Below are 23,052 nucleotides of genomic sequence, written 5' to 3'. Positions count from 1 at the left end.
GGATTCACCTGGTCAGTCTATGTCATTGAAAGAGTTCCTAATGTTTCGTCCACTCAGTGTTACTACGCTACTTTCCATTGACTACACGTGTTTACAACATTACACAAGCTGATGTTCTAACCACATCCACCAGGGGGAAGCACCCCTCTTTATAACCTCAGATTGGTGACGTTCGTATCACATTTTATAGTACTGTTGATTTAGGGGGGGGGTCGCAGGACTTGGAACGCAAATGATCACTTAAATAGCAGCCAACCGTTGTAACTGTTGATATCCTACGGCGGGTCGAGATTCGTTGAAGTTAATTAAAAAGAAGAAACGTGGTTTGTTCTCTTTTCTGTGACGGCAGCCTCCCGAAATGAACACCCAACATTCCAAAATATAGATATAAGCGCTCTACAAATTCACATCTAACCAACCAGTAGTCCTATTGTCAGAACCAGCTGTGTGGGGGGGGAAGAAAGAAAGAGAGAGAGAAAGAAAGAAAGAAAGAAAGAAAGAAAGAAAGAGAGAGGAGAGAGAAAGAAAGAGAGAAGAGAGAGAATAGAGAGAGAGAGAGAGAGAGAGAGAGAGAGAGATGAGAGAGAGAAAGAGAGAGAGAGAGAGAAGAGAGGAGAGAGAATAGAGTGAGAGAGAGAGAGAGAGAGAGAGAGAGAGAGAGAGAAGAGAGGAGAGAGAAAGAGAGAGAAGAGAGAGAGAAAGAGAGAAGAGAGAGAATAGAGAGAGAGAGAGAGAGAGAGAGAGAGAGAGAGAGAGAGAGAGAGAGAGAGAGAGAGAGAGAGAGAGAAGAGAGAAGAGAGGAGAGAGAATAGAGAGAGAGAGAAGAGAGGAGAGAGAGAAGAGAGAGAAGAGAGAAGAGGTGAGAGAGAGAGAGAGAGAGAGAAGAGAGGAGAGAGAAGAGAGAGAGCGAGAGAGAGAGAGAAGAGAGAGGAGAGAGAGTGAAGAGGTGAGACAGAGAGAGAGGGAGATAGAGAGAGAGAGAGAGAGAGAGAGAGAGAGAGAGAGAGAGAGAGAGAGAGAGAGAGAGAGAGAGAGAGGAGAGGAGAGAGGAGAGAGAGAGAGAGTTCCCATGTGGAATGTACATTTAAACAGTGCATTCAAGCCAAACGTTTTTCCTAAATTCATGATTTGACTGTGTAGTGACATGAGTGATTAACACTTATCAGGTTGGCGACTTCAATCACAATGCAACACTTCAAGGTGTAGCTAGCTGTCTTCTACCAGCTCTCCTCTACCAGCTGTCTTCTACCAGCTCTCCTCTACCAGCGATGGACACATTACTTCCAGTTTCCATGTGGGTTTATTTTAGTTATTAAGTTTCAACAGCAGGTACAACCAGTTTCCCCTCCTAATAAATATGAGTGATTTATTACCACTTGTCAAAAACAACAGGGGTTTTTGGTGTTTGGGCAGTTTATAAGGTGTTTATAAGGTGTTTATAAGGTGCTTATAAGGTGTTTATAAGGTGCTTATAAGGGCGCAGACGTCAGTTCAACGTCTAGTTTCAATAGAAATGTGTATGAGTTGTCAACTAACGTGAATTCAACAAGAGAATTCACCATGTCATAGGAACGAGGCTAAAGGTTGGGTGGGGGTGGGGGGGGGGAGACAACGTTGATGGCTTCTTGCTAATCCAATCAGATGTCTTGGTTGAATAATGTGGAAACAACGTTGATTCAATCAGTTTGTGCCCAGTGGGTTGTTTTAAAAGGCATATGATCACTGTTGTCGTTGTCGTTGTTGCACATACAGTGCATTCAGAAAGTATTCATACCCCTTGACTTATTCCGCATTTTGTTGTGTTAAATAGATTTTATTTTTCACCAATTTTACACACAACACCCCATAATGACACCACAACACCATCGTAATGACATCACAAGGTCAGCGTCGCCGAATGAGTCAAAAAAAAAAACATGATGTGATTGATTTATTTTTGATGATGTACCAGAAATCCCCAAATCGGGTTTCCCCTGACGACTGAGAGAATAACAGGCTGAAAAGCACGTCTATAACTCAACTAAAGACCATATATAGATTATCATGGAAACTAGGTATGAACAAGTTCCTAGAAGTTGCCAAAAAGGAAATAGCAAAGTTCCATAAAGTCTAGGAAGGATGAAAGGCCTTCTGGGTAAATACAGTGCTCTGATAGCACTGTGTACACATATGAAGGTCTCCACGTTGTAAACTTCTTCTACATGTTGAAACATTTATTTTAATAAACCTCAATTAACCTCAATAAACATCAAATCAGTCAGATTTCTTTTTTGTGTTGGAATTTCTGACTCACCTTGAATCCGTCGAAGACGAAAGCGTGTTGGTCAGAGCCCAGCTCCTGGTCAGGTAGACAGCCAGGCCGTGCCCAGCCGACCCTCATCTCCCCTGACGTCAGCACCTCAAACTCAAAGTACCACTTCCCGGCGTTCACGCTGTACGTCTTCTCTGCTCGGAAAATCCGAAACCGCTCAGCAGACATGTTACTGATGTCTGCTCTGGCTGCTGAAACAACAGGGCCAGACAACATGTTACTGATGTCTGCTCTGGCTGCTGAAACAACAGGGCCAGACAACATGTTACTGATGTCTGCTCTGGCTGCTGAAACAACAGGGCCAGACAACATGTTACTGATGTCTGCTGAAATACTGAAACAACAGGGCCAGACAACAAGTTACTGAAGTCTGCTCTGGCTGCTGAAACAACAGGGCCAGACAACATGTTACTGATGTCTGCTCTGGCTGCTGAAACAACAGGACCAGACAACATGTTACTGATGTCTGCTGAAACAACAGGACCAGACAACATGTTACTGATGTCTGCTCTGGCTGCTGAAACAACAGGGCCAGACAACATGTTACTGATGTCTGCTGAAACAACAGGGCCAGACAACATGTTACTGATGTCTGCTGAAACAACAGGGCCAGACAACATGTTACTGATGTCTGCTGAAACAACAGAGCCAGACAACATGTTCCTGATGTCTGCTGAAGCAACAGTGCCAGACAACATGTTACTGATGTCTGCTGAAACAACAGGGCCAGACAACATGTTACTGATGTCTGCTGAAACAACAGGGCCAGACAACATGTTTACTGATGTCTGCTGAAACAACAGGGCCAGACAACATGTTACTGATGTCTGCTGAAACAACAGGGCCAGACAACACGTTTACTGATGTCTGCTGTAACAACAGGACCAGACAACATGTTACTGATGTCTGCTGAAACAACAGGGCCAGACAACATGTTACTGATGTCTGCTGAAACAACAGGGCCAGACAACATGTTACTGATGTCTGCTGAAACAACAGGACCAGACAACTTGTTACTGATGTCTGCTGAAACAACAGGACCAGACAACATGTTACTGATGTCTGCTGAAAGAACAGGGCCAGACAACATGTTACTGATGTCTGCTCTGGCTGCTGAAACAACAGGACCAGACATCATGTTACTGATGTCTGCTGAAACAACAGGACCAGACAACATGTTACTGATGTCTGCTGAAACAACAGGGCCAGACAACATGTTACTGATGTCTGCTGAAACAACAGGGCCAGACAACATGTTACTGATGTCTGCTCTGGCTGCTGAAACAACAGGACCAGACAACATGTTACTGATGTCTGCTGAAACAACAGGACCAGACAACATGTTACTGATGTCTGCTGAAACAACAGGGCCAGACAACATGTTACTGATGTCTGCTGAAACAACAGGGCCAGACAACATGTTACTGATGTCTGCTCTGGCTGCTGAAACAACAGGGCCAGACAACATGTTACTGATGTCTGCTGAAACAACAGGGCCAGACAACATGTTACTGATGTCTGCTGAAATACTGAAACAACAGGACCAGACAATGAGAGCAAATCAAAAGGTTCATTCAGAAGGTTGATGAGCAGACAACATGGATGTAAAGAAAGTCACTCCAGTTGAGTAAAAACAAAAAGTAATATTTTGAGGAGTTCATTTTGATGCAACCATGAAGGAGGGAGCTGAAGGTTCGAGTTGCCAAACGTCAGCCTCGAAACCTTAATGACTTGGAGAAGATCTACAAAATCCCTCCTGAGATGTGTGCAAACCTGGTGGCCAACTACAAGAAATGTCTGACCTCTGTGATTGCCAACGAGGGTTTTGCCACCAAGTACTAAGTCATGTTTTGCAGAGGGGGTCAAATACTTATTTCCCTCATTAAAATGCAAATCATTTTATAACATTTTTTGACATGCGTTTTTCTGGATATTTTTGTTGTTATTCTGTCTCTCACTGTTCAAATAAACCTACCATTAAAATTATAGACTGATCATTTCTTTGTCAGTGGGCAAATGTACAAAATCAGCAGGGGATCAAATACTTTTTGCCTCACTGTATCAGCTATCTCCACAGCTAAATCCACAGCTAGCGCCACAGCTAGCGCCACAGCTATCTCCACGGCTAGCGCCACGGCTAGCTCCACGGCTATCTCCACAGCTTGCGCCACAGCTATCTCCACAGCTATCTCCACAGCTGGCGCCACAGCTAGCTCCACAGCTATCTCCACAGCTAGCGCCACAGCTTTCTACACAGCTAGCGCCACAGCTATCTCCACAGCTAGCGCCACAGCTAGCGCCACAGCTAGCTCCACAGCTAGCGCCACAGCTTTCTACACAGCTATCTCCACAGCTATCTCCACAGCTAGCGCCACAGCTAGCGCCACAGCTAGCTCCACAGCTATCTCCACAGCTGGCGCCACAGCTAGCTCCACAGCTAGCGCCACAGCTATCTCCACAGCTAGCGCCACAGCTTTCTACACAGCGAGCGCCACAGCTATTTCCACAGCTAGCGCCACAGCTAGCGCCACAGCTAGCTCCACAGCTAGCTCCACGGCTATCTCCATGGCTAGCGCCACATCTATCTCCACAGCTAGCGCCACAGCGAACGCCACAGCTATCTCCACAGCTAGCGCCACAGCTAGCGCCACAGCTATCTCCACCGCTATCTCCACCGCTATCTCCACAGCTAGCTCCACAGCAAAACCTATATTAAAATGATCTATGTCTGGGTGTTTATACAGACAACTGCTGCATGCTCCTGCAATAGAACAGTAAATCCAATCATGCCACGAGGAAACAGAAATCTCCTTGTATAAAATATTGTGCGTCATAAAAGCCCTCCTGAACAGACTAGTGGGTCAATTCATCATTGGGGTTATATAAGAGACTCTGTGGGATTTTATGTGCAGTTGGTCGTTGATGAATGAGGGAGAGTAAGGGCACTGTCACTGCCAGGGGTAGTGGATTAAATCCAGGTCGCCGATGTGGAGGGAGGTGAGGTAGAGTGTTTGGACTGAACCATGAAGGAGGTGATGGGTGTGTGAGGTAGAGTGTTTGGACTGAACCATAAAGGAGGTGAGGGGTGTGTGAGGTAGAGTTTGGACTGAACATAAAGGAGGTGAGGGGTGTGTGAGGTAGAGTGTTTGGACTGAACCATAAAGGAGGTGAGGGGTGTGTGAGGTAGAGTTTGGACTGAACCATGAAAGAGGTGAGGGGTGTGTGAGGTAGAGTGTTTGGACTGAACCATGAAGGAGGTGAGGGGTGCGTGAGGTAGAGTTTGAACTGAACCATAAAGGAGGTGAGGGGTGTGTGAGATAGAGTTTGGACTGAACCATGAAGGAGGTGAGGGGTGTGTGAGGTAGAGTTTGGACTGAACCATGAAGGAGGTGAGGGGTGTGTGAGGTAGAGTTTGGACTGAACCATGAAGGAGGTGAGGGGTGTGTGAGGTAGAGTGTTTGGACTGAACCACGAAGGAGGTAAGGGGTGTGTGAGGTAGAGTGTTTGGACTGAACCATGAAGGAGATGAGGGGTGCGTGAGGTAGAGTTTGGACTGAACCATAAAGGAGGTGAGGGGTGTGTGAGATAGAGTTTGGACTGAACCATGAAGGAGGTGAGGGGTGTGTGAGGTAGAGTTTGGACTGAACCATGAAGGAGGTGAGGGGTGTGTGAGGTAGCGTTTGGACTGAACCATGAAGGAGGTGAGGGGTGTGTGAGGTAGAGTTTGGACTGAACCATGAAGGAGGTGAGGGGTGTGTGAGGTAGAGTTTGGACTGAACCCTAAAGGAGGTGAGGGGTGTGTGAGGTAGCGATTGGACTGAACCATGAAAGAGGTGAGGGGTGTGTGAGGTAGAGTGTTTGGACTGAACCATGAAGGAGGTGAGGGGTGTGTGACGTAGAGTTTGGACTGAACCATGAAGGAGGTGAGGGGTGTGTGAGGTAGAGTGTTTGGACTGAACCATAAAGGAGGTGAGGGGTGTGTGAGGTAGAGTGTTTGGACTGAACCATAAAGGAGGTGAGGGGTATGTGAGGTAGAGTGTTTGGACTGAATCATAAAGGAGGTGAGGGGTGTGTGAGGTAGAGTTTGGACTGAACCATAAAGGAGGTGAGGGGTGTGTGTGTGCTTTGACTGTACCATGGTCCTGATCCGGAGCCTCTAGGTTGTATCCGTACCCCAGCAGGGTGCGGACAGCCTCCCTCAGACTGTCCTTGTTGGACTTCTTGGTCCTCTCGTCCAGCAGAGTGTATGGAACCAAGCGTGGGTTCCTACGATTATTCACATCCTTCACAAGGAAGGGGGAGATAGTTAGGACTTCATAAACACACTGAACTAAAGAAGAGAAATACTTCATAAACACACTGAACTAAAGAAGAGGAGGACTTCATAAACACACTGAACTAAAGAAGAGGAGGTAGGACTTCATAAACACACTGAACTAAAGAAGAGGAGGACTTCATAAACACACAACTAAAGAAGAGGAGGACTTCATAAACACACTGAACTAAAGAAGAGGAGGACTTCATAAACACACTGAACTAAAGAAGAGAAGGACTTCATAAACACACTGAACTAAAGAAGAGGAGGACTTCATAAACACACTGAACTAAAGAAGAGGAGGACTTCATAAACACACTGAACTAAAGAAGAGGAGGACTTCATAAACAATCCGAACTAAAGAAGAGGAGGACTTCATAAACACACTGAACTAAAGAAGAGGAAGACTTCATAAACACACTGAACTAAAGAAGAGGAGGTAGGACTTCATAAACACACTGCACTAAAGAAGAGGAGGACTTCATAAACACACTGAACTAAAGAAGAGGAGTTAGGACTTCATAAACACACTGAACTAAAGAAGAGGAGTTAGGACTTCATAAACACACTGAACTAAAGAAGAGGAGAACTTCATAAACACACTGAACTAAAGAAGAGGAGGACTTCATAAACACACTGAAATAAAGAAGAGAAGGACTTCATAAACACACTGAACTAAAGAAGAGGAGTCAGGACTTCATAAACACACTGAACTAAAGAAGAGGATGACTTCATAAACACACTGAACTAAAGAAGATGAAGACTTCATAAACACATCAGAAAGATAAGTACCCTTAGTTTTATTGAGTGAAATGTTTCTCCTGACTGGAATTGTTCTACCCTGCAAGTCAGTGGATGTGTGTTCACTACTTGAACTATCTCTAATTTTATAAACACAAAGGCAAATATGGAAGACCTAACAAAAGCTCTAACCCACTCTAAAACAATGGGTACACCAAACTAACCCTAAACCCCTCTAAAACCATGGATACACCAGACTAACCCCCTCTAAAACAATGGGTACACCAGACTAACCCTAACCCCCTCTAAAACAATATATACACCAGACTAACCCTAACCCCCTCTAAAACAATGGGCACATCATACTAACCCTAACCCCCTCTAAAACAACGGGTACACCAGACTAACCCTAACCCCCTCTAAAACAATGGGTACACCAGACAAACACTAACCCCCTCTAAAACAACGGGTACACCAGACTAACCCTAACCCCCTCTAAAACAATATATACACCAGACTAACCCTAACCCCCTCTAAAACAATATATACACCAGACTAACCCTAACCCCCTCTAAAACAATGGATACACCAGACTAACCCTAACCCCCTCTAAAACAATGGGTACACCAGACTAACCCTAATCTCCTATCTCCATGTAGCATTCCTACCAGTCATCCCCTCTCTTTCCTCCATGTAGTAGCCCTACTAGTCATCCCCTCTCCTTCCTCCATGTAGCAGCCCTACCAGTCATCCCCTCTCCTTCCTCCATGTAGCAGTCCTACCAGCCATCCCCTCTCCTACCACTCTCCCTCCACCCACCACTCTCCACCCTGTAGTCTAGCCTGTAGTCTGTAGTCTAGCCTGTAGTCTGTAGTCTAGCATGTAGTCTGTAGTATAGTCTGTAGTCTAGTCTGTAGTCTGTAGTCTAGTCTGTAGTCTGTAGTATAGTCTGTAGTCTAGCCTGTAGTCTGTAGTATAGTCTGTAGTCTAGCCTGTAGTCTGTAGTATAGTCTGTAGTCTAGTCTATAGTCTGTAGTATAGTCTGCAGTCTATAGTCTAGTCTGTAGTCTAGTCTGTAGTCTGTAGTATAGTCTGTAGTCTGTAGTATAGTCTGTAGTCTGTAGTGTAGTCTGTAGTCTAGTCTGTAGTATAGTCTGTAGTCTGTAGTCTAGTCTGTAGTATGTAGTCTAGTCTGTAGTCTGTAGTATAGTCTGTAGTCTGTAATCTAGCCTGTAGTCTGTAGTATAGTCTGTAGTCTGTCGTCTAGTCTGTAGTCTTGCCTGTAGTCTGTAGTCTGTCGTCTAGTCTGTAGTCTGTAGTCTAGCCTGTAGTCTGTAGTATAGCCTGTAGTCTGTAGTCTAGTCTGTAGTCTAGCCTGTAGTCTGTAGTATAGTCTGTAGTCTGTAGTATTGTATGTAGTCTAGCCTGTAGTCTGTAGTATAGTCTGTAGTCTAGCCTGTAGTCTGTAGTCTAGCCTGTAGTCTGTAGTATAGACTGTAGTCTGTAGTATAGACTGTAGTCTAGTCTGTAGTCTGTAGTCTAGTCTGTAGTCTAGCCTGCAGTCTGTAGTATAGTCTGTAGTCTGTAGTATAGTCTGTAGTCTAGTCTGTAGTCTGTAGTCTAGCCTGTAGTATAGTCTGTAGTCTGTAGTATAGTCTGTAGTCTGTAGTATAGTCTGTAGTCTGTAGCCTAGTCTGTAGTCTAGTATAGTCTGTAGTATAGTCTGTAGTCTAGCCTGTAGTCTGTAGTATAGTCTGTAGTCTGTCATCTAGTCTGTAGTCTGTAGTCTAGTCTGTAGTCTAGCCTGTAGTCTAGTATAGTCTGTAGTCTGTAGTATAGTCTGTAGTCTGTCGTCTAGTCTGTAGTCTGTAGTATAGTCTGTAGTCTGTCGTCTAATCTGTAGTATAGTCTGTAGTCTAGCCTGTAGTCTAGTATAGTCTGTAGTCTGTAGTATAGTCTGTAGTCTGTCGTCTAGTCTGTAGTCTGTACTAAACTAAGGTTAATTTGAGCTGACAGGCAGAGCAGGGGAACTCCAGACACACCTCCAGGTGATGATAGTTCTAGTTACAGCAGCACCTCTGTAGTTGGCCCATTAAAGATGCCAAGGGTCTTATACATTTTCCATTAGAGGGTTGGTGAGCTGTTTCAGCACCCTGGTCAACACCCTCACCACCACCACCACCACCACCACACCGCTGGAGCCCGGCTGCACACACAAACACACACACCTTTGGGTGACACACCTGCTGGATGCCGTAGGTCCAGCCCTGGCGTATTCGATCCCTGGCCCACACATTGTGAGCGTTCTCAGCCAGCTTGTCCACCATGGCCTCCTGGGTAGAGGCCAGCTTGATGTGGCCCAAGTCCATAGGAGCAGGCTTGTAGCCACTAGACAGCTCATAACTGGACCAGAGAGGATGCAGGTACACATAGAGAGAGAAAACATTAGTCTAGGAAGACGCTGTTGGATGGAAGAAAAATAGTTTGGCATGAAAATGTTTACCCATCTGGTATAGGTTAAAACAGACACCCATCTGGTAAAGGTTAAAACGTTAAAACAGACATGCATCTGATAAAGGACTAGGTTAAAACATTAAAACAGACACCCATCTGGTAAAGGACTAGGTTAAAACAGACACCCATCTGATAAAGGACTAGGTTAAAACATTAAAACAGACACCCATCTGGTAAAGGACTAGGTTAAAACATTAAAACAGACACCCATCTGGTAAAGGACTAGGTTAAAACATTAAAATAGACACCCATCTGGTAAAGGACTAGGTTAAAACAGACACCCATCTGGTAAAGGACTAGGTTAAAACATTAAAACAGACATCCATCTGGTAAAGGACTAGGTTAAAACATTAAAACAGACATCCATCTGGTAAAGGACTAGGTTAAAACATTAAAACAGACATCCATCTGGTAAAGGACTAGGTTAAAACATTAAAACAGACATCCACATGGTAAAGGACTAGGTTAAAACATTAAAACAGACACCCATCTGATAAAGGACTTGGTTAAAACAGAAAAAGAGCAGGTAAGGCACAAGCTAAGGCAAAATATGCACTTAAACTGAAATGTGTACCAGTACATCCAACACACTAGCAGTCATTTGCTCAGTTATTGACATTGCACTTGGAGGAGGTAGACAGCTATGAGCATAGACGTCAATCTTAGCTACGAGCAGCAGAGGCTGGAGAACATACAGCAGGTACTAACTGTTGTGTAATAAGACGGTGCAGAACGACTGAAATGAGGAAAGTGACTCACGTGGCGGAGAGCTTGAGGTTCTTCACCTTCTCCACAGCATGCTCATCAGCCAGCCCCACGTGGCAACCCAGGGCCAAGAGAGTCCTTCAGACCAATCAGAAAGGAGAAGCATTTAGTCAACTTCACTAAAGAGAGGGTGTGACTAACTTCACACAAATCAAATCGTTATTTGTCACATGCCCCCGAATACAACACAGTGAAATTCTGACTTACAAGCCCTTAACCAACAATACAGTTTTAAGAAAAATAAGTGTTAAGTAAAAAATAGTAAATAAAAGTAACAAATAATTAAACAACAGCATTAAATAACAAGTGAGGCTATATACAGGCGGTACCAGTACAGAGTCAATGTGCGGGGCACCGGTGTCGAGGTAATATGTACATGTAGGTAGAGGTAAAGTGACTATGCATTGATAATAAACAGAGAGAAGCAGCAGCGTAAAAGAGGGGTCTGGGTAGCCATTTGATTAGATGTTCAGGAGTCTTATGGCTTGGGGGTAGAAACTGTTTAGAAGCCTCTTGGAGCTAGACTTGGTGCTCTGGTACCGCTTGCCGTGCGGTAGCAGAGAGAACAGTCTATGACTTGGGTGGCTGGAGTCTTTGACAATCTTTAGGGCCTTCCTCTGTCACCGCCTGGTGCAGAGGTCCTGGATGGCAGGAAGCTTGGCCCCAGTGATGTACTGAGCTGTACTCACTACCCTCTGTAGTGCCTTGCAGTCAGAAGCCAAGCAGTTGCCATACCAGGTGGTGATGCAACCAGCCAGGATGCTCTCGATGGTGCAGCTGTAGAATCTTTTGAGGATCTGAGGACCCATGCCAAATATTTTCCGCCTCCTGAGGGGGAATAGGTTTTGTCGTGCCCTCTTTACGACTGTCTTGGTGTGTTTGGACCATTCTAGTTTGTTGGTGATGTGGACACCGAGGAACTTGAAGCTCTCAACCTGCTCCCCGTCAATTTTTTATTTAACATTTATTTAACCTTGTTCAGGGGCAGAACGACAGATTTTTACCTTGTCAGCTCGGGGATTCAATCCAGTAACCTTTCAGTTACTGGTCCAATGCTCTAACCACTCGGCTACCTGCCGCCCCGATGAGAATGGGGGCATGCTCGGTCCTCGTTTTCCTGTAGTCCACAATCATCTCCTTAGTCTTGACCACGTTGAGGGAGAGGTTGTTGTCCTGGCATCACACGCCCAGGTCTCTGACCTCCACCCTATAGGCTGTCTCATCGTTGTCTGTGATCAGGCCTACAGTACCACTGTTGTGTTATCTTTAGCACAATGTTAGCCAAAGATAAGCTAGTGCCTCGTTAGTCTTGCAACAAACAAGAGCACGGTTCTTTACATTTACATTTAAGTCATTTAGCAGACACTCTTATCCAGAGCGACTTACAAATTGGTGCATTCACCTTATGATATCCAGTGGAACAACCACTTTACAATAGTACATCTAAATCTTTTAGGGGGGGGGGGGTTAGAAGGATTACTTTGTCCTATTCCTTAAAGAGGTGGGGTTTCAGGTGTCTCTGGAAGGTGGTGATTGACTCCGCTGTCCTGGCGTCGTGAGGGAGCTTGTTCCACCATAGGGGTGCCAGAGCAGCGAACAGTTTTGACTGGGCTGAGCGGAAACGGTTCTCAACTGACAAGCAGTGAAGATAGGACATTCGGTGTAGTCAACGCAGCACGGTAGTGGGTTGACCTAAACGAGAGAGTGAGCTAGTAATTCTACCCTTCTAGGGACCATTCTTGATACACGCAGGAAACTGTTGAGGGTGAAAAACCCAGCAGCGTTGCAGTTCTTGACACAAGTGCCGGTGCGCCTGGCACTTACTACCACACCACGTTCAAAGGCAATTAAATAGTTTGTATTCCGAATGGCACAAATACATAATCAATGTCTCAATCTTTCTTTAACCTGTCTCCTCCCCCTTCATCTACACTGATTGAAGTGGATTTAACAAGTGACATCAATAAGGGATCATAGCTTCCACCTGGAATTCACCTGGATTCACCTGGTCAGTCTATGTCATAGAAAGAGCAGGTGTTCCTAATGTTTTGTCCACTCCGTGTATAGTACTTGGTCTGTCTGATCTGACGGCTCGTGCTCCATGAGAGTCCAGTATGAAATACAGTTGTTTAATCCATGTTGTGAAAACTACTGGATACTTAAAAGACTTATTAGTTTACAACAAGAAGACCCTGGTGGGCAGTTCTGATCCAGTCCCTCCCTGTCTCAAGATGTGTCCTGAATGGAACTCTATTCCCTTTATAGTGCATTACTTTTGACCAGGGTCCATAGGGCTCGATTTAAAAGTAGTGCACGATATAGGGAATATGTTGCCATTGAGCACACACACACACTACATTATAATGCACTAAGTATAATTAAAATAAACGCTCTCCAGCCGTGGTTGCATCCCAAATGGGACCCTTTTCCGTACATAGTGCACTACTTTTTACCAAATTCCTATGGGCCCTGGTCAAAAGTAGTGTACTATATAGGGAAATAGGGCTGTAGTATAAAGTAGTGCACTATATAGGGAATAGGGCTATAGTATAAAGTAGTGCACTATATAGGGAATAGGGCTGTAGTATAAAGTAGTGCACTATATAGGGAATAGGGCTATAGTATAAAGTAGTGCACTATATAGGGAATAGGGCTGTAGTATAAAGTAGTGCACTACATAGGGAATAGGGCTGTAGTATAAAGTAGTGCACTATATAGGGAATAGGGCTGTAGTATAAAGTAGTGCACTATATAGGGAATAGGGCTGTAGTATAAAGTAGTGCACTATATAGGGAATAGGGCTGTAGTATAAAGTAGTGCACTATATAGGGAATAGGGCTGTAGTATAAAGTAGTGTACTATATAGGGAATAGGGCTGTAGTGTAAAGTAGTGCACTATATAGGGAATAGGGCTATAGTATAAAGTAGTGCACTATATAGGGAATAGGGCTGTAGTATAAAGTAGTGCACTACATAGGGAATAGGGCTGTAGTATAAAGTAGTGCACTATATAGGGAATAGGGCTGTAGTATAAAGTAGTGTACTATATAGGAAATAGGGTGCCATTTGGGACATTCATGTGTCTGAGATTCAGGTCATGGAATTCATTTCTGCATTTAGATGGCACTCCGTCTCGGTCTTCACCTCTCTCTCTCTCTTCCTCTCTCTCCTTCTCCTCTCCTCGAAATATGCAATTAATTAAAACTAACAAAAGTTGTCCCTACAGGTTTTTCAATTACTCCTGGAATTCAAATGCGGCGGTATGTTGCTGAGAGAGCAGTAGCCTAACGGTTCGTGGAGAGCTAAACCAGGTATTGAAAAATCATTTCTCCTGTCAAAAGGTTAATTGATCACAGAAATGGGTAAGAGTCGAACACAAAGACGAAACCCCTCTGTGATGATGTACGGATCAAGAGAACTTGGGACATGTTTGAAAAATCATAAAATGACTGCAATATAGTTCAAAAGTATGTTTGTTCTACAGAAATCCATTCATCAGACCATTCCTCCATTCCATTACATGCCTTTTTATGTGTCGTTTTGGCCACATGCCAAAACCACATACCACTTAGGGCTGCTTTTGCTAGATTCAACCTATTCCTGCACTAAACAACATGATCACTGAAAGTGCTTTTTAATCCTGGAAAAGGTACGTCTGTGAAATCTGTGTCTGGGAAATCAACTTTTATTGCCTGATCGTGTGGTAATCACCAACCCGTCGATCTTCAAGGTATTCTTAGTCAATCACCTAACATTTAGATTACCATAAGGGATCGTACCGAGCAGGAATAGTATGTAGGGTGGTAACTAGGGGTTGTACCGAGCAGGAACAGTATGTAGGGTGGTAAATAGGGGTTGTACCGAGCAGGAACAGTATGTAGGGTGGTAAGTAGGGGTTGTACCCAACAGGAACAGTATGTACGGTGGTAACTAGGGATTGTACCCAGCAGGAATAGTATGCAGGGTGGTAACTAGGGATTGTACCCAGCAGGAATAGTATGCAGGGTGGTAACTTACTTGAGAGTCTCCAGAGACATCTGTAGGTTGTAACTCCTCTCCTGCTCAGGCAGCTTGGAGAACTCCACCAGACAAGGATGCTGCCGCTTGTTATCGTCCCGTACCTGCAACACAACACCATTATCTGTTATCGTCCCATACCTGGAACACAACACCATTATCTGTTATTGTCCCGTACCTGCAACACAACACCATTATCTGTTATCGTCCCGTACCTGCAACACAACACCATTATCTGTTATCGTCCCGTACCTGCAACACAACACCATTATCTGTTGTCGTCCCATACCTGGAACACAACACCATTATATGTTATCGTCCCGTACCTGGAACACAACATCATTATCTGTTATCGTCCCGTACCTGCAACACAACACCATTATCTGTTATCATCCAGTACCTGCAACACAACACCATTATCTGTTATCGTCCCGTACCTGCAACACCACACCATTATCTGTTATCGTCCCGTACCTGAAACACAACACCATTATCTGTTATCGTCCCGTACCTGGAACACAACACCATTATCTGTTATCGTCCCGTACCTGCAACACAACACCATTATCTGTTATCATCCCGTACCTGGAACACAACACCATTATCTGTTATCGTCCCGTACATGCAACAAAACACCATTATCTGTTGTTGTCCCGTACCTGCAACACAACAGCATTATATGTTGTTGTCCCATACCTGCAACACAACACCATTATCTGTTGTTGTCCCATACCTGGAACACAACACCATTATGTGTTATCGTCCCATACCTGGAACACAACACCATTATCTGTTGTTGTCCCGTACCTGGAACACAACACCATTATCTGTTGTTGTCCCATACCTGCAACACAACACCATTATCTGTTGTTGTCCCGTACCTGCAACACAACACCATTATCTGTTGTTGTCCCATACCTGCAACACAACACCATTACCTGAATCCTCAACTACCTGCTGGGGGTTAACAGAGGCCCTGAGAGACTGGCAGTATCCCATGCAGGAACTCGTTCTGTTTTTGTGGAGGGATAATGCAGGAAGGTCTAAACCGATGGGGAGATGTTGACTGGAAGCGGTAGAGGATACCCAGCGTTGCTCCAGCCCTGTCTAATAGCTGGTGACCGAGGCCTGAGAAAAACACTGACCGGGTTTTAACAAAAAAATATAAATACAATTAAACGTTTAATTTTCACATGTAGAGTAGAACAACAGCACCTCTGGAGCCAATTAAGGTTAAGTGAATTTCTCAAGACAACATCGACTGATTTTTTACCTTTTCGGCTCGTGACCTTTCAGTAACTGGCCCAAAGCTCTAACCGCTAGGCTACCGGCCACCCCGATTATACAGAGAGGGGTAGAGGTAGACAGACCTGCTTCACTAACAGGGTCTATTAGACAGAGAGGGGTAGAGGTGGACAGACCTGCTTCACTAACAGGGTCTATTATACAGAGAGGGGTAGAGGTGGACAGACCTGCTTCACTAACAGGGACTATTAGACAGAGAGGGGTAGAGGTTTACAGACCTGCTTCACTAACAGGGTCAATTAGACAGAGAGGGGTAGAGGTGGACAGACCTGCTTCACTAACAGGGTTTATTAAACAGAGAGGGGTAGAGGAGGACAGACCTGCTTCACTAACAGGGTCTATTAGACAGAGAGGGGTAGAGGTGGACAGACCTGCTTCACTAACAGGGTCTATTAGACAGAGAGGGGTAGAGGTGGACAGACCTGCTTCACTAACAGGGTCTATTATACAGAGAGGGGTAGAGGTGGACAGACCTGCTTCACTAACAGGGTCTATTAGACAGAGAGGGGTAGAGGTTTACAGACCTGCTTCACTAACAGGGTCTATTATACAGAGAGGGGTAGAGGTGGACAGCCCTGCTTCAATAACAGGGTTGAATACAGTCTAACCCCCCTGTAACCCTACAGTCTAACCCCCTGTAACCCTACAGTCTAACCCCCCTGTAACCCTACAGTCTAACCCCCTGTAACCCTACAGTCTAACCCCCCTGTAACCCTACAGTCTAACCCCCTGTAACGCTACAGTCTAACCCCCCTGTAACCCTACAGTCCAACCCCTGTAACCCTACAGTCTAACCCCCTGTAACCCTACAGTCTAACCCCCTGTAACCCGACAGTCTAACCCCCCTGTAACCCTACAGTCTAACCCCCTGTAACCCTACAGTCTAACCCCTGTAACCCTACAGTCTAACCCCCCTGTAACCCTACAGTCTAACCCCCTGTAACCCTACAGTCTAACCCCCTGTAACCCTACAGTCTAACCCCCTGTAAGCCTACAGTCTAACCCCCCTGTAACCCTACAGTCTAACCCCCTGTAACCCTACAGTCTAACCCCCTGTAACCCTACAGTCTAACCCGCCTGTAACCCTACAGTCTAACCCCCCTGTAACCCTACAGTCTAACCCCCCTGTAACCCTACAGTCTAACCCCCCTGCTCTAGAGCAGCAGAGCTGAACGAGTAAAGAGTAAATCAACTGATGTCGTTCTATGATTTATTACATTCTGGTGAGTCAGGGTTTATTTAGTCTTCTAGGGCAGTAAGTAATGACCCGGGCCAGCTCTAGTCTTTTGGGGGCCATATGCGAGATTTGGCACCCCACCCCCCCACCCTACAAAGCGGGCAAGAAAATGTAATGACTCCCATCTTGACGGCGGAGAGAAAAACATACGTTTTAAAGTTAATATCCTTTTTTTTTGTTGCAGTTTTAGAGCAAGTTTTACACAGTTCTAAACAGTTGTGGATGTTAATTAGCCTTTGCAGGCGGTGCGGGTGAACAAACAGCTGACCCGTGCATCATCAGTGTGCACGTGTGACCGTTGAGTGCTTGTGTGAGCGCGCACGTGTGTACTCACAGCTCCGTAGGTCCAGCCCAGGTCAATCTTGTTCATCACCCACAGCTCGTGGATGTTCTCTGCCAGCTTCTCCCTGATTCTCTCCAGGTGAGGAGGCAGAACAACCTGAAACCACAAGACAAGATACACAGGAAGTCCATGCCTTTGGCCAGAAGCATTACCCGTACAGTACACGGGGACAGAGGTTGTTGTTCTGGGACCTCACTTTGTTATAACTAGTGTTGATCTGGACTAACTATTGAGGCAAGGGAGGCTAGTCAATTGACCTTAACCCCTGTCAGTTGTTGACCAGTTAAAGTAAAGTTCACATCCACCATGACACAGTATAGTAAAAGGGTATTCTTTACCCACCTGGCTGGTGTCAACAGGTGTAGGGGTGAAGGCAGCCTGGGACAGGGTGATGGTGGGCCCCAGGAGATCCCTGGTCTCACTGTGGTCCTCCTTGTACTCCTGGCTGTGTTCCACTCTCAGCTTCTCCCTGGGTAGAACAGCCTCGAAACACGGAGCGTAGCCCGGCGGGGGCAGGAACTTAAACTCTCCTTGACGACCACCCAGCAGGAAACGTACTCTGGAGGAAAGAAGAAGAAGAAGAAGAAGGAGAAGAAGAAGAAGAAGGATTAGAAGAAGAAGAAGAAGGATTATAAGGAAGAGAATAAGAAGAAGAAGAAGGAGAAGGATTATAAGGAGAAGGAGAAGAAGGAGGATTATAAGAAGGAGAAGGAGGATTAGAAGAAGGAGAAGAAGAAGGATTAGAAGGAGAAGAAGAAGGATTATAAGGAGAAGAAGAGGAAGAAGATGAAAAAGGAGAAGGATTATAAGAAGAAGGAGAAGAAGTATTAGAAGAAGGAGAAGAAGAAGGATTATAAGGAGAAGAAGAAGTATTAGAAGGAGAAGAAGAAGGATTAGAAGAAGAAGAAGGATTATAAGGAGAAGAAGAAGAAGAAGAATTAGAAGAAGATGAAGAAGGAGAAGGATTATAAGGAGAAGAAGAAGAAGAAGAAGTATTAGAAGAAGAAGGATTAGAAGAAGAAGAAGAAGAAAAATAAGGATTAGAAGGAGGAGGAGGAGAAGGAGGATTATAAGAAGAAGAAGAGTTTTTCTACATTGTGTTTTATTAACTTTTATTCATTCAGGTTTGCCTCATTGAGATAAATATCGACTTCGCAAGAGAGATGGAGACAGAGATCAAGATAGTTCAACATAAGACACAAGTAGTCCTCTATCCGGCTATTGCATTGTGTTTTCGTAGCCTATGTGCTTAAATAGAGCTCTTAGGGTATAACGTCAGTAGCCTATGTTCTTAAATAGATCTCTAAGGGTATAACGTCAGCAGCCTATGTCCTTAAATAGAGATTTTAGGGCATAACATCATCAGCCTATGTTCTTAAATAGAGCATAACGTCATTAGCCTATGTTCTTAAATAGAGCTCTAAGGACATAATGTCAGTAGCCTATGTTCTTAAATAGAGCTTTTAGGGCATAACGTCATTAGCCTATGTGCTTAAATAGAGCTCTTAGGGCATAACGTTAGTAGACTTTGTTCTTAAATAGAGCTCTTAGGGCATAACGTCATTAGCCTATGTTAGCCTATGTGCTTAAATAGAGCTCTTAGGGCATAACGTCAGTAGTCTATGTTAGCCTATGTGCTTAAATAGAGCTCTTAGGGCATAACGTCAGTAGCCTATCTTCTTAAATAGAGCTCTTAGGGCATAACGTCATTAGCCTATGTGCTTAAATAGAGCTCTTAGGGCATAACGTCAGTTGCCTATGTTCTTAAATAGAGCTCTTAGGGCATAACGTTAGCAGTCTATGTTCTTAAATAGAGCATAACGTCAGTAGCCTATGTTCTTAAATAGAGCTCTTAGGGCATAACATCAGTAGCCTATGTTCTTAAATAGAGCTCTTAGGGCATAACGTCATTAGCCTAGGTTAGCCTATGTTCTTAAATAGAGCTCTAAGGGCATAACGTCAGTAGCCTATGTTCTTAAATCGAGCTCTAAGGGCATAACATCAGTAGCCTATGTTCTTAAATAAAGCTCTAAGGGCATAACGTCATCAGCCTATGTTCTTAAATAGACCTCTAAGGGCATAATGTCATTAGCCTATGTTCTTTAAATAGAGCTCTAAGGGCATAACGTCAGTAGCCTATGTTCTTAAATAGAGCTCTAAGGGCATAACATCAGTAGCCTATGTAAATAAAGCTCTTAGGGCATAACGTCAGTAGCCTATGCTCTTAAATAGAGCTCTAAGGGCATAATGTCATTAGCCTATGTTAGCCTATGTTCTTAAATAGAGCTCTAAGGGCATAACGTCATTAGCCTATGTTAGCCTATGTTCTTAAATAGAGCTCTTAGGGCATAGCGTCATTAGCTGGAGAGAAAGACCATTCAGTGAACTGGATCCATAATCGTCCCACAGTGCACCATCAACCTTCCCATTCCAGAGTACTAACCCTCTGATGGTCTGCTGGTAAACACTGGCTATCAGAAGGATGTTTTCACATTTCATCTAACAATAATTGTCCTGTGAGAAATAGGCCTATACGAAATTATTGACACCCTTTGATAAAGACGAGCAGAAATTACTGTATAATTCAAATACTGAGCTATATTGTATGCAAAATAAAAACAATGGGACATTATATTATTTTATACTAACACAATTGCTCAGAGGAAGACATTTTGTTTAATAAGTAATACAAAAACAAAATCTAATTTCATTAGTATACAATAATACAAATCAAATTTTTGGAGGATAACAATGTACCTCAGTATTTGAATAATTTATTTTATACTGTAATTTTTGCTCATCTTAAACAAAATCTCTTTCTCTGAGCAATTTTATTAGTATACAAAAATACAAATCAAATTTTTTTGGAGGATAACAATGTACCTCAGTATTTCAATAATTTATTTTATACAGTAATTTTTGCTCATTTTAAACAAAATCTCTTTCTCTGAGCAATTTTATTAGTATACAATAATACAAATCACATTTTTTGGAGGATAACAATGTACCTCAGTATTTGAATAATTTATTTTATACAGTAATTTTTGCTCATCTTAAACAAAATCTCTTTCTCTGAGCAATTGTATTAGTATACAATAATACAAATAACATTTTTTGGAGGTTAACAATGTACCTCAGTATTTGAATAATTTATTTTATTCAGTAATTTTTGCTCATCTTAAACAAAATCTCTTTCTCTGAGCAATTTTATTAGTATACAATAATACAAATCACATTTTTTGGGAGGATAACAATGTACCTCAGTATTTGAATAATTTATTTTATTCAGTAATTTTTGCTCATCTTAAACAAAATCTCTTTCTCTGAGCAATTTTATTAGTATACAATAATACAAATCACATTTTTTGGGAGGATAACAATGTACCTCAGTATTTGAATATTATTATTTTTTTGCTCATCTTTATAAAGGGTGTCAATAATTTCACGACCCCACTGTAGGTCGCTGTAAACAGCAATACAAGGTTCAACCACTTGTTATAATTCCACCATGCATCATCTCAGCATAATATACTGAACGTGGGTGGGCCATGTGAGAGCTACACGTAGGACTGGCTGCTAAAATAAAAAAACACGTATGCAAGGTCAAAACGGACAGAAGAGAGACGATTGGAGAAGACCCAATGATTTTGTCTAGATCATTTTGATTGGTTGAGGAGCACTCACTTGACCCCGGCGGAGAAGCTGGCTACAGGGAAGAACAGTCCGTCAGAGTTGAAGTTCTCGAACATCCCCTGGACGGGCTGACCGTTGATACGGAAGGATATACTGGGAGCGCTGAGGTCCAGACAACAGCTGACCACGTCGTCCACCCGGAGGAGATGTTGATTGGGTGAGCTCACTGTCCTGGAGATGCAGCCTGAGAGAGAGAGAGGGGGGGAGGAGGAGGGAGGTTGGAGGGGGGAGGGAGGGAGGGTAGAGGACAGAGGACAGAGGGAGGAAGGGTAGAGGACAGTGGGAGGAAAGGGACAAGAGAGAGGAAGGAAGGGTAGAGGTGAGGAAGGGTAGAGGTGAGGAAGGGTAGAGGAGAGAGGGAGGAAGGAAGGAAGGGTAGAAGAGAGAGGGAGGAAGGGTAGAGGAGAGGAGAGATGGGGTGGAGGAGAGGAGAGAGGGAGGAAGGGTAGAGGAGAGAGGGAGGAAGGGGAGAGGAGAGAACATATTGTCTAAACAACAACACAGACCCAGTGTAACAGACAGAGTTGCCTTGGAAACCAACATCATTGCTTTTCACTAGCCCAACGATTCCACTGCATATCGAAGGACATCAATAAAAGTCAGATCTGATATTTGATGACCCCTGTCAAGAAGCAGGGAGTGTGTGTGTGTGTGTGTGTGTGTGTGTGTGTGTGTGTGTGTGTGTGTGTGTGTGTGTGTGTGTGTGTGTGTGTGTGTGTTTGTTTGTTGCTGGCTTTGCAGTAAAATGGACAGTGATGTGAAATAACCAGCAGGAAGCATGCCAGGAAGTGTCGGATTGATACAGCTTCATACACTGCAGTTCGCCTGATGCAAAAACATGAAAATTCACGTCCTCAGCCTCTCTTTCAGGAGAGCAAACACTCTGCATTATTCCTACAGGATCTCTACGCTCTAGTCTGGACACGACAGACATGACTGCAGCATACTACTAGACCATAGGGCTCTCTTCAGAAGTAGTGGGGAATAGGACGCAATTTGTGACACACATTCCAATTCTCCAACATGAGACATTACCCCCCCCCACACAGCATTCTGGGGGAACATTACCCCCTCACACAGCATTCTGGGGGAACATTACCCCCTCACACAGCATTCTGGGGGAACATTACCCCTCACACAGCATTCTGAGGGAACATTATCCCTCACACAGCACTCAGGGGGAACATTACCCCCTCACACAGCACTCTGGGGGAACATTACCCCCTCACACAGCACTCTGGGGGAACATTACCCCCTCACACAGCACTCTGGGGGAACATTACCCCTCACACAGCATTCTGGGGGAACATTACCCCTCACACAGCATTCTGGGGGAACATTACCCCTCACACAGCATTCTGAGGGAACATTATCCCTCACACAGCACTCTGGGAGAACATTACCCCTCACACAGCATTCTGGGGGAACATTACCCCTCACACAGCATTCTGGGGGAACATTACCCCTCACACAGCACTCTGGGGGAACATTATCCCTCACACAGCACTCTGGGGGAACATTACCCCCTCACACAGCATTAAGGGGGAACATTACCCCTCACACAGCATTCTGGGGGAACAATACCCCTCACACAGCACTCAGGGGGAACATTACCCATCACACAGCATTCTGGGGGAACATTACACCCTCACACAGCACTCTGGGGGAACATTACCCACACACACAGCACTCTGGGGGAACATTACCCCTCACACAACATTATGGGGGAACATTACCCCTCACACAGCATTCTGGGGGAACATTACCCCCTCACACAGCACTCTGGGGGAACATTACACCCTCTCACAGCA

The 23,052-nt window shown here is 44.4% G+C and overlaps 1 protein-coding gene across 1 annotated transcript in view; it reads right to left on the bottom strand.

Annotated features, from left to right (window-relative positions):
• Positions 1–23,052, bottom strand: part of ryr2a (ryanodine receptor 2a (cardiac)) — an 812,428-nt gene that overhangs the window by 394,523 nt on the left and 394,853 nt on the right. The window contains exons 20-27 of the mRNA XM_045687844.1: positions 21,233–21,425; positions 17,891–18,107; positions 17,540–17,644; positions 14,664–14,767; positions 10,641–10,724; positions 9,611–9,770; positions 6,447–6,594; positions 2,294–2,502 (exon numbers count right to left, since the gene is read on the bottom strand). Coding sequence (XP_045543800.1) covers positions 2,294–2,502; positions 6,447–6,594; positions 9,611–9,770; positions 10,641–10,724; positions 14,664–14,767; positions 17,540–17,644; positions 17,891–18,107; positions 21,233–21,425 — 1,220 coding nt within the window. The remainder of the gene's footprint in view (positions 1–2,293; positions 2,503–6,446; positions 6,595–9,610; positions 9,771–10,640; positions 10,725–14,663; positions 14,768–17,539; positions 17,645–17,890; positions 18,108–21,232; positions 21,426–23,052) is intronic.

Source organism: Salmo salar, chromosome ssa01, assembly GCF_905237065.1.
Source record: "Salmo salar chromosome ssa01, Ssal_v3.1, whole genome shotgun sequence".
Taxonomy (NCBI): domain Eukaryota; kingdom Metazoa; phylum Chordata; class Actinopteri; order Salmoniformes; family Salmonidae; genus Salmo; species Salmo salar.
Note: the sequence above shows the minus strand (reverse complement) of the source record. Positions and strands in the feature narration are given on the sequence as shown.